This window comes from Budorcas taxicolor, chromosome 8, assembly GCF_023091745.1.
Source record: "Budorcas taxicolor isolate Tak-1 chromosome 8, Takin1.1, whole genome shotgun sequence".
Taxonomy (NCBI): domain Eukaryota; kingdom Metazoa; phylum Chordata; class Mammalia; order Artiodactyla; family Bovidae; genus Budorcas; species Budorcas taxicolor.
The window spans coordinates 48,054,442-48,066,750 of NC_068917.1; the positions used below are offsets into that span (position 1 = coordinate 48,054,442).

The 12,309-nt window shown below is 37.1% G+C and overlaps 1 protein-coding gene and 1 non-coding gene across 2 annotated transcripts in view; one reads left to right on the forward strand and one right to left on the reverse strand.

Annotated features, from left to right (window-relative positions):
* The window catches only part of PIP5K1B (phosphatidylinositol-4-phosphate 5-kinase type 1 beta), a 232,466-nt gene that overhangs the window by 120,343 nt on the left and 99,814 nt on the right, over positions 1–12,309 (forward strand). The window contains exons 9-10 of the mRNA XM_052645045.1: positions 297–381; positions 11,784–11,939. Coding sequence (XP_052501005.1) covers positions 297–381; positions 11,784–11,939 — 241 coding nt within the window. The remainder of the gene's footprint in view (positions 1–296; positions 382–11,783; positions 11,940–12,309) is intronic.
* LOC128052913 (small nucleolar RNA U13) lies at positions 12,088–12,192 on the reverse strand. The gene has a single exon (XR_008199872.1). It is a non-coding gene; the product is annotated as a small nucleolar RNA U13 (small nucleolar RNA).

A 12,309-nucleotide genomic window follows, 5' to 3' on the forward strand; every position in this document is an offset into this window, starting at 1 on the left:
AGGATTAGCTGTTTGGGTTTATAAAGCAGAGTCTTTGCTATCTCAGCCCTGCTGCTCTTCATAATCTGTTTCACCATGAGTATCTGGAATCTTTACTCAGATTGGTCCTTGTGCTTTTTGCCCCAGCCCAGCTCCTGTGCACACAGCCCACAAGCATCACTCATGTCTGGCTCCTAACATCCACACCTTCTGGTTAAGGACATTGGCTAACAGCCAGCCAGTTGCATAGAGCTTTCTTCTGGCTCAAAACAAACTGTGTGAGAGGTAAACCTGTTGTACTTGATTTATCTTTTCAGGACACTGTTTCGGTTCATAGACCCAGCTTTTATGCAGATAGATTTCTAAAATTTATGAATTCCAGAGTTTTCAAGAAAATTCAAGGTAAGATTTTTATGAATTTCTTTTTTTTTTTTTTACCTTTAGCACTTACTGACTGGCTTCACTTTGTAAGATTTTTATTGAAAGAGTTTGAACTATTTATCTCCCCAAAGCAGCAATCAGTAATTATAGTTAAGTATCTTGCTGCTACTGCTGCTAAGTCACTTCAGTTGTGTCCGACTCTGTGCGACTCCATAGACGGCAGCCGACCAGGCTCCCCTGTCCCTGGGATTCTCCAGGCAAGAACACTGGAGTGGGTTGCCATTTCCTTCTCCAATGCATGAAAGTGAAAGGTGAAAGTGAAGTCATTCAGTCGTGTCTGACCCTCAGAGACCCCATGGACATTGATGCCATAATCATTAGAGTCCAATTTTGTGCTGGAAAAAAATATTAAACCATATAATATATTGGCTAAATACATTATGATATAATTAAATAATGGGATAATATGAAACAAAAATGATATATTAAAAGCACATTTAGTCGTTATAGCTTCATTCACATGTATATAGTTATTGGCCTGCATACCTAAATGGACAACAAAATTCTAGTGGGGTATATAAAAATGTAGTTAGTCCATGGAATATTCTCCAGAATAGACCATATGTGAGTCCTCAAAATATATTTCAATAGATTTTAAAAGATTGAAGTCATGCAAAATGTCTTTTCTGATCACAGCAGAATAAATAAAGAGTAAAAACTAGAAAATTCACAAATATGTGAAAACACATGCTCACATATTCAGAAATGTATGAAAATTAAACAGCTACCAATGGGTCAAAGAAAAAAGTACAGAGAAATTAGAAAAAAGTTAAATGGAAATGAAAATACGCATTCCAAAAAATTATCAGTTCAGTTGCTCAGTCATGTCTGACTCTGTGCAACCCCATGGACTGCAGCACGCCAGCCTTCCCTGTCCATCACCAACTCCTGGAGCTTACTCAAACTCATGTCCATTGAGTCGGTGATGCCATCCAACCATCTCATCCTCTGTCATCCCCTTCTCCTCCTGCCTTCCATCTTTCCCAGCATCAGGGTCTTTTCCAGTGATTCAGTTCTTCACATCAGGTGGCCAAGGTTTTGGAGTTTCAGCATCAGCATCAGTCCTTCCAATGAATATTCAGGACTGATTTCCTTTAGGATGGACTGGCTGGATCTCCTTGCAGTCCAAGGAACTCTCAAGAGTCTTCTCCAACACCACAGTTCAAAAGCATCAATTCTTCAGTCCTCAGCTTTCTTTCTAGTCCAGCTCTCACATCCACACATGACTATTGGAAAAACCATAGCTTTGACCAGACAGACCTTTGTTGGCAAAGTAATGTCTCTGCTTTTTAATATGGTGTCTAGGTTTGTCATGGCTTTTCTTTTTTGTCTTTGTTTAAATTATTATTGTTACTTTTAACTTTACAATATTGTACTGGTTTTACCACACATCAGCATGAATCCGCCACGGGTGTACACGCGTCATGGCTTTTCTTCCAAGGAGCGTCTTTTAATTTCATGGCTGCAGTCACCATCTGCAGTGAGTTTGGAGCCCAAGAAAATCAACTCTGTGCTGTTTCCATTATTTCCCCATCTATTTGCCATGAAATGATGGGACTGGATGCCATAATCTTAGTTTTTTTGAATGTTGAGTTTTAAGCCAGCTTTTTCACTTTCCAAAAACTTACAGGATGCTTCAAAGTCAGTGCTGGGAGGGAAATATATAGCTATAAATGCCTATGTTCAAAAAGAAGAAAGATCACAAATCACTACCCTAACTTTAAACCATAAGGAATTAAAAAAGGAAGAGCAGACTAAACCCAAAGTTAACAATGGTTATTCTGACCCCTGAGGTTGTGTGGTATTTTCTATTTCTTTACATCAATATTTATTAAATATTCTACAACAGGTGTGTATAATTTATGTAGAAATGTTTTTAACTATATTAAAAGAAAAAAATATTGTTCCTTATGTTATCATTTAGGTATTTCGAGGTTCAGTTTCATAACAATTTAAAAGTCAATTTGAAAGTCACTTAGTCATGTCTGACTGTTTGCGACTCCATGGACTATACAGTGCATGGAATTCTCCAGACCAGAATACTGGAGTGGGTAGCCATTACCTTCTCCAGGAGATCTTCCCAACCCAAGGATTGAATCCAGGTCTCCCTCGTTGCAGGCGGATTCTTTACCAGCTGAGCTACAAGGGAAGCCCCATAACAATTTAGCCATACACAAAAAGCTGAAAAAGTGGAAAATTCGTCTTTTTTATTTATATAAGACAGATTTTTTTAAAATTTTATTTTTACTTTATTTTACTTTACAATACTGTATTGGTTTTGCCAATCCCAGTGCTGGGCATACATACCGAGGAAACCAGAATTGAAAGAGACACATGTACCCCAATGTTCATTGCAGCACTGTTTATAATAGCCAGGACATGGAAACAACCTAGATGTCCATCAGCAGATGAATGGATAAGACAGATTTTTAAAATAATATTTGTTGGAGTTTTTTGTTAATGAAAGTGAAGCACTTTCTTTTTTAAGGCTTTTTCCCCCTAATGTTACATATAGCATTCACATAATGTTACATATAACATTATGTAAGTTTAAGGTGTAATGATGTGACGATGTTACATATAACATTTACATGTTACATATAGCATTTTCCCATAACGTTATGTATAGCATTATGTAAATTTAAGGTATAAAATGTGATGATATGATACATATATATATTGCAAAATGATTATCACAGGTTACTTTGTACCTTCGCCATCCTATATAATTACCAATTGTGATTGTGTATGTGTATCATGAAAATATTTAAGACCTACCATCTTAGCAACTCTCCAGTGGATAAGACAGAATTCTTAACTGTAGTCACTCTGCTGTATATTAGGTTTCTAAGACTTATTCATCTTACAAAATGCAAGTTGGTGCTCTTTGACCAATATATCCCCATTTCACCCATCTGTCAGTCCCAAGTAACAATTCTACTCTCTGTGTCTATGAATTCAGCTTCTTTAGCACATGTAAATAAGATCATACAGTATTTGTCTTTCTCTTCCTGGCTTATTTCACTTAACATAACACTGTCATGGTCCTTCTATATTGTCACAAGTGACACGATTTCCTAATTTTTAACAGCTGAATAATATTCATATATGTGTCAGTTTTCTTATCCATTCATCTGTCAGTGGACATTTGGGTTGTTTCCATGTCTTGGCTATTGGGAATAATGCCTCACATACAGTGGAAATGCAGATCTCTCTTTGAGATGGTGATTTCATTTCATCAGATACATACCCAGAAGTGGGGACTGCTAGATCATATGATAGTTCTATTTTAACTTTTTGAGGAATCCCCGTACTGTTTTCCATAGTGGCTGATCATTTTACCTTCCCACCAACAGTACCTAAGTGTTCCCTTCTTTCCGTATCTTCACCAAAACTTGTTACTTGCTGTCTTTCTGATAATAGCCATTCTGGTTGGCAGCTGTATGTCATCTTTGAAAAAATGTCTGTTAAGATCCTCCACACTAATATTTTGACATACTTCCTACCCATCTTTATTTCTGTACTTTGTGTATTTATATAAAAATAGTAGCACAATGGTGTACAGTTTTATGTCTGTGTCCTGTTTTTTACATGAGTAATTTCCCATATTGTATATTAAACAAAGAAGCTGTTTAAAATTGTGAAACAACATTAAAATTATATGGGTATGCCATAATCTATTTAATGATTCTGTCATTATTGGACATTTACATTATTTCTCCCTTTTCTAATTAGTATTTTTATGAGCATCATTTTAGATAAATATTGTTTCCAAGCTTATGATTATTTCTCTAGGATAGATTCCAAGAGAAGTACCGAGTGTTTAAAATGCACATTATTGCACAGAATGATTATGCCATTCTAGACTTCCACAAGTGCCTATATTCTTCTAGCCTTTAGCCAGAATTATTCTTTTTTAATTATGCTACTTTGATAAGGAAAAATGTTATCTGATTGTTTTATTTTGCCTGTCTTAAGTACTGGTAAAGTTCAACCATTATTCATGTTTATTAACCATTTTAGTTCCTTTGAGAATTGAGCTTCGAAATATTTGCTCATTTATATTAGTGTTTACTATTTATCCAAGTGATTTGTGTGAACTCTACATACTAAATATATCAGTCCCTTTTTCTAAACCTTATTTCATTCTAAGAAAAACTTTTATTTCACATTTGACTATCTCAGTGGTATCTTAAAATTGGTCTAAAACTGAGACCACTACAAATTAAATTCTCTGATTGTCTTTTCTGCCTAAGATAGAGCATAACATAGTATTTATTCAGCCTGAAAATCCTGTCTGAACACCAACTTGTGGTTCAGAGTTTCTGCCTCTCTTCACCCTTTGCTGTGGTTAAAAACATGCATTTCTTTGTGGCCCCTGGTAGATTTATGGAGGAGATAGTCCTTGGGACCCCAGCTTCAGTGAGTCTCCTTCATGAGATTCCCCATCTTCAGAGCTTTTGCTTTCTTAACAGCGTATAAATTCATACTACAGTCAGTGGCATCCTCAGTTCCATGACATACGGTGTGAGCTGTGACCCTTTCTAATTTGTATAGTTTATCATATTTTTAATATTACAGGTCTTTTACTCCTCAGGTGGTCGGATCTATTTTTTTTTCTCATTTTTCTCTACATTTTACAACATCTTTATTCAGATATAATTCACATACTGGGAAATTCACCTTTCCAAAGTATGTGATTTGGTGATTCTTAATATATTCACCAAGTTGTGTAAATATTACCACTATCTAATTTTAGAAGATTTTCATTACCTCTAAAAGAAACCTACATACCCATTAGCAGTTACTTTTCATTCCTTCCTCTTCCTAGCCCCTGGCAACTACTCATTTATTTTCTCTCTCTCTGGATTTGCCTATTATGGATATGCCATATAGATGGAAGTATCCAATATGTGGCCTTTTGTGTTTGGTTTTTTCACTTAACATGGTGTTTTCAAAGTTTAGTCATCTTATAGTACTTTACTTTTTTATTGCTGAATAATATTCCATTGTATGGAAAAAATACATTTTGTTTATTGATTCACTGGTTGATGGATTTTGTGTTGTTTACATTTTTGGCTATTATGCCGCTATGAAAATTCATACACAAGATTTCTGTGGACATAAGTTTTCACCTTTTAGGAGTGGAATTGGTAGGTCAGATGGTAATTCTATTTAACATTTTGAGGGACTGCCAAACTCTTTTCTAAAGCAGCTACACAATTTTGCAGTCTCACTAGCAATGTATGAGAGATCCAGTTTTCCACATCCTCACCAAAGTTTGTTACTGTCTTTTTTATTTTAGACATCCTAGTGAGTATAAAGGAGTATCTCAATGTGGTTTTGACTTGTATTTTTCTAATGACTAATGATGTTCAACATCTTTTTGTGTGCTTATTGACTTACTTATATCTTCCTTGGAGAAATCTCTATTCAAATACTTTGCCTATTTTTAGTTATTCGTCTTTTTATTGTTGAGTTATAGAGAGTTCTTTATATATTCTTGACAGAAGTTTCTGTTAGCAGATATATTATTTACAGATATTGATTTAATTTATACTAGATGGTGTGAGGTAGGGTATAGCTTCATTCTTTTGCATATGGATATCCAGTTGTCCTAGCATCATTTGTTAGCCTGTTCTTTCCCCCATTGGATTATCTTGGTTTTCTTGTTGAAAATCAGTTGTCCACAAATTAGGACTAATTTCTGGATTGCCCCCAGGTTGCTCAAGAACCTGCCACACATCCCAAGTCCACACGTCACTGAAAGCCACCACAATTTACTCAGTTATCCAGACCAGACATGTTGGCATCAAGCTTTGTAAAGGCCACTGACTTCCAGTCACTCACCAATACCTAGTTGTACCTAGAAATAGCAAGTGTCCATCGCTTCTTCCACAGTGCCTTTCCTGTTTTAACCGTGTTTCTTATGGTTTGGGTTTGTTTTGGTTTGTTTGTTTTTACATAAAGTTGTGGCCCTCACATTGCCTTCTTAGCTCCAGTCATAGTCACCTTGTTCAGTTCAGTTCAGTCGCTCAGTCGTGTCCGACTCTGCAACCCCATGAATCGCAGCACGCCAGGCCTCCCTGTCCATCACCAACTCCCGGAGTTCATTCAAACTCATGTCCATCAAGTCAGTGATGCCATCCAGCCATCTCATCCTCGGTTGTCCCCTTCTCCTCCTGCCCCCAATCCCTCCCAGCATCAGAGTCTTTTCCAATGAGTCAACTCTTCACATGAGGAGGCCAAAGTATTGGAGTTTCAGCTTCAACATCATTCCTTCCAAAGAAATCCCAGGGCTGATCTCCTTCAGAATGGACTGGTTGGATCTCCTTGCAGTCCAAGGGACTCTCAAGAGTCTTCTCCAACACCACAGTTCAAAAGCATCAATTCTTCAGTGCTCAGCTTTCTTCACAGTCCAACTCTCACATCCATACATGACCACAGGAAAAACCATAGCCTTGACTAGACGGACCTTTGTTGGCAAAGTAATATCTCTGCTTTTGAATATGCTATCTAGGTTGGTCGTAACTTTCCTTCCAAGGAGTAAGCGTCTTTTAATTTTATGGCTGCAGTCACCATCTGCAGTGATTTTGGAGACAAAAAGAATAAAGTCTGACACTGTTTCCCCATCTATTTGCCATGAAATGATGGGACTGGATGCCATGATCTTCGTTTTCTGAATGTTGAGCTTTAAGCCAACTTTTTCACTCTCCTCTTTCACTTTCATCAAGAGGCTTTTTAGTTCCTCTTCACTTTCTGCCATAAGAGTGGTGTCATCTGCATATCTGAGGTTATTGATATTTCTCCCGGCAATCTTGATTCCAGCTTGTGTTTCTTCCAGTCCAGTGTTTCTCATGATGTACTCTGCATAGAAGTTAAATAAGCAGGGTGACAATATACAGCCTTGCCGTACTCCTTTTCCTATTTGGAACCAGTCTGTTGTTCCATGTCCAGTTCTAACTGTTCCTTCCTGACCTGCATACAGGTTTCTCAAGAGGCAGGTCAGGTGGTCTGGTATTCCCATTTCTTTCAGAATTTTCCACAGTTTATTGTGATCCACACAGTCAAAGGCTTTGGTATAGTCAATAAAGCAGAAATAGATGTTTTTTCTGGAACTCTGTTGCTTTTTCGATGACCCAGCGGATGTTGGTAGTTTGATCTCTGGTTCCTCTGCCTTTTGTGGCACTTTACTTTGTACTGCTGAATAATATTCCACTGTATGGATATAACCCATCCAATCCAGTGTCACCCCACCCCAGCTACAGGGATCAATTTAATTGCCTCTTGCTGATTTCCATGCTTAAAAAGAAAACCCTCTCAAGTTTCAGAAGTTTTTTTCTTGTTAAGAACTTCAGTGTATTACCTAGTATGCAAAATCCTTAACTCTGCTCTGAGTCCAGTGTGAGGCAGCCTCTCTTTCCCTCCCCTGTGATTTCCCTTCCACATTCCATGCTCTACTCTATCCTCTAGGCTCCAGCAGCTTTGAGCACCCTACAGTTACCCCTACATTCAAGGCTGCCTATACATCTGTACAGCCCTTGTCCCTTTGCCTATAACAGTCTCCATCCTCTCCTGGTCTTCCTTCACTTCTCAGCTCAGACAATGCTTCTTTCATAGAACTTAACTATACTTTGCCATAGTGAGCTGTTGTCCTATTTCCCCACTTGACTTTGTGTTCCTGAAAAGTGGGGACCATGTTTGGTTCTCATATATTTTCCCAGACCCTAGCACATTTCCTGGCACATTGTAGGTAATGATTATTTGATGAATAATTGAATGAATGAATGGAATTTAATTTAAAGTACTTAGGGTCACAATTTAATTAGTAATGTTGACACTTTAAAATGCATCTTCCACATCTTTTATTAACTATGATTAAGTTAAAGCTCTTAGTTCCTACGGGCATACTTTCTTTGTAGGTGAAAACTTTCCCTCCTTACCCATAACCTCAAGAAAACAGTACCTGGTCTTCAGGTTTCTTTTTTTTAATCAAATTTTTTAATCTTCTTAAATCCATTTATCCCACCCCAGAATTGAGTCCTGCTGTCAATGTAATAATGTTTGCAAAATCCAATAATACTTTCTGGAAATATTAGTCACTGTAATGTTGAAACCTCACTGAAATTCTCTACCCAGATAATGTGTCTAAAGTACTAAAACTTAAGTTTTCTGAAAGGAGTAGAATAATACATTAATTCGTTAAAAATCCACTGTCGTAAAACTTTGGAATAGTTAATTCATTCAAGCAACATTTGAGCACATATTATGCACCTAGCACTATGCTAAACATTAATAATATAGAAAGCTTTTTTGAAAAAAATTAATTCCCTTGGTAATTTCATAGCCTGTTTTGGGTCAGGGATTGGAACATGAAACAGATTTATAATGTAATAAAGCAGCTGTTAGTCGAGCTTTTGCACAGGCTACTTACTGTAGGTACACAGAAATAAAATTGATCTTCCCCAAAAGAACTTCACAATGAAAAGAATATTTAAGCCCTAAAATGCAAGCCAGCATTTCAAGTTAGAGGCAAGAAAGACATCTCATGTAGGAGGAGCAGCATGTACAAAGGCCCAGGGGTAGGAATGAACAGAAGAGTTTCAGGGGTGGCAGATGAGCGAGCTAAAGACAAATTAGCACAAAAGAAAGTAACCAGCCAAAATTCATCCTTTGAGATTCTCTCATCAAAATGAGTCCCTGGGGTATTCAATTTCTGCAAGATTCAAGTCCTTATCCACTGAGAGAGTCTCAGATAATTCCTTTAAGGAAGAGTCACCATTTATGACAAAAGTAAAGGCTTTCTTTAGGTGCTGTGTGGCCCTTGCAGGAATTGTTTGGGGTCTTTTCTGCTCCACATTGCATGTATTGCTGATAATGAACCAAGAGTTATTTCTTTACTGGGGCTCTTGGCCTTTGGTCCATTATATATCACAAGTACAGACCGTTCTCTGAGCATCTTCCCCTCATTCACCCTTCCATGTCACTGCCAGCTTTCTTCTGATCCTAGCTCTTCCTCAGTTTAGGAGATGAGCATTGGCCTAGAATGATGCAAGTCTCAAATCTTTTGGTCTCAGGGCCACACTGCATTATTAAAAATGACTTAGGACCCCAAAGATCCTTTATTCCTGTCATTATATCTCTTAATATCTATATTTAACCTATTAGAATTTCAAATTGAGGGAAATTTTAAATATTCATTAGTTCTCATAAGATAAAAGCAAAAAACTGCATGTCAACATAAGTCAATATTAACGAAAAAGTAATTTTGAAAAATATTTTCCAAAATAAATAATTGTATGAAAAAAGTGGCATTATTTTCTATTTTTTCAAATCCCTAATTCTAGCTTAATAGAAGACATCTAGATTCTCATGTCTGCTTCTGAATTCAATCTGTGATTATAAGCACAGGTCATATAGAAAACTCGGGAGAGAATAGGAGTGAGAAAGATAAACAACTTATTGATATTATTAGGAAAATTATTTTAGCATCACAGACCTTCTAAGAGAATTTCAGGGGTTCCTAGCAGTCCCTGAACCACACTGAGATCTTCTGACTTAGAAATTTTAAAATACAGTTGACCCTTGACTATCAATGGGAGGAGTGGCTAAGAGCACCAACCCCCTGCATGATTAAAAATTCCTGTGTAACTTAGTCGGCCATCCTTCTGTGTGCTTCCTCAGCATCTGATGATTTAACCAACCCCAGATTATGTGAAACTGTTGTATTTAGTATTGAATTCAAACCTGTGTTGTTCAAGAGTCAACTCTACTATATTGAAAGATGAGAGTTGAAGGTTTTCAAAAGTTAGCAGATAGAATGTTAAAGCAAAAGCCAGCATATGGATAATTACTTCAAGCAAGTGTGACCACTGTTTTGATGGGATGATGAGTTTTAAAAAATGTGACTTACTTGTTCCACTTATTTACCATTAAAATCCACCTCAATCAGTCTTTAAACATTCAAAATCTTCCTCCTCAAAGAAAAACAAACTCTAGTTTCATCTTCCCCACCCCTCACTTTAATCAGAAGATAGAATGCCAAAGAGCTAGGAAGTGAGCCACCAATTAAACAACTTCAAAAAAAGACACCTGGGGTTTCATGCTTTCTAGCTCTGTGTCCTTGAGCAGGTCACAACTTTTCTACTGTCAGTTTCTAGACCCATAAAAGGGCTTACCTCCCTCACATGACCATCTGGATAATTTGAGATGCGGAATGTTAGTGTTGGCTTCCAAACTCTCAAGCCCTCTACACATGTTATTGATTATAATTATGTTATTATCATTACAGTACTACTCATAGGACACATAAACCTCCCCTTCTCTTTAAGTGGAGAGATTGCCCTCTATGCTTTCCTCATTTGTGTGTCCCAGAGCCCTTCTCCAGCTAAATTCTTGCAAGCTGCCAATGGGAAAGCCCCTGATGAGCTGTATAATCTAAGCTCTGAGATTCCCAAGGCCAAACACAATCAGTCTAATGCATCAGCTGTCAGGTTACCCCTACATGCAAACCTCCAAAGGAAGAGAGACACTGCCAAGACCAAGTTCAGGGAGAAGTATAAACAGGCCTCAGGTAGGTAGGCTTCCTCTACCTTCCAAGGAAATGCTCTCACAATGTTCAGACAAGAAGAATAATTAAAGAGAATATAAATGAAGATCATCTGGCTGCAGCTGAAGCAGCTCCCACTGACATATCAAAAGTAAAGTCACAGCCTTCAGAGAGCATGATTGATGGTGAAGTACACTTGCCTTGGTACAGGTTTCCAACACACTTCAGAAGTCATAGAATGCTGTTTGGACAAAGATCAGGAGTGAATTAAAATACATCTAATGTAACCATGACCTAGAAAAGACTGAAAGGGTCGGAAATTTCAGTGGAAAGTCACTGAAAGAAAAAAGCGAACCAGAAGTAACTTGGCTAAATTGGGTAACATAAGTATAAGATTAAACACTGGCATGTTTAGAAATTCCCAGTCCCAAGTTAATAAAACTGGGGTCATGAGAATTCTCCTTACTTTACCATCTGCGTTTATCAACCCACTCAGCCTCCTCTCAGCACTAGAAAAACATTGCTCAGAGGAGGAAAAATAATTCTTTAGCAATAAACATTTGAATTTCACCTCAAGTAAGACTACATTTCAACATCTGAAAAGACAGCTCAACCCGGGTTTATTCTAAGACATTCTGATTTAAGTCGCTTTGGACAAATAATATTGTCTCCCTTTCCTTGTGTATGTAAAACAAAGCTCCTTGCATCCTACTCAGATAATGACTAAGATGTTAATAAATCATGAGTAAAATTTTAATTAAAAAATATTATTAATGTGGTTTTGCAATAATTATCAATTTTTTTCTTTTACTAGCTTTGAAGGCATCACCTTCTAAGAAACGGTGCAACTCCATCGCCGCCCTGAAGGCAACCTCACAAGAGATTGTGTCCTCAATTAGCCAGGAATGGAAGGATGAGAAGCATGATTTGCTGACTGAAGGGCAGAGTTTTAGCAGCCTTGATGAAGAAGGTAAAGGCACAGAACTTAAACCACAAGAATTTTTTCTTTCTTTTCTTCTTTTTTTTATTCATACAAGTAATGTAAACTCACAGTAGAAAAATTAGAAAATAGTTTCTCTAAGAAACAAAGTCTCTTAACTGACTTTTTTTTTTTTTTAAGTCAGACAGGTACCGTGCTGGTGTCATAACAAGGTTTGCAGGGAGGCACATGTCACGGAGCATCGTGAACACCCAATCATCACACTCATGAACTACGAAAGGATCTTCTTAACTGATTTTTAAAAAGATATTTATAGTATGACACAGTTAATGTAAGATTTTTGAAACACATAAACAATCCCGTATTGGTTTATGGTAAAAAAAAAAAAAATTAGAACATA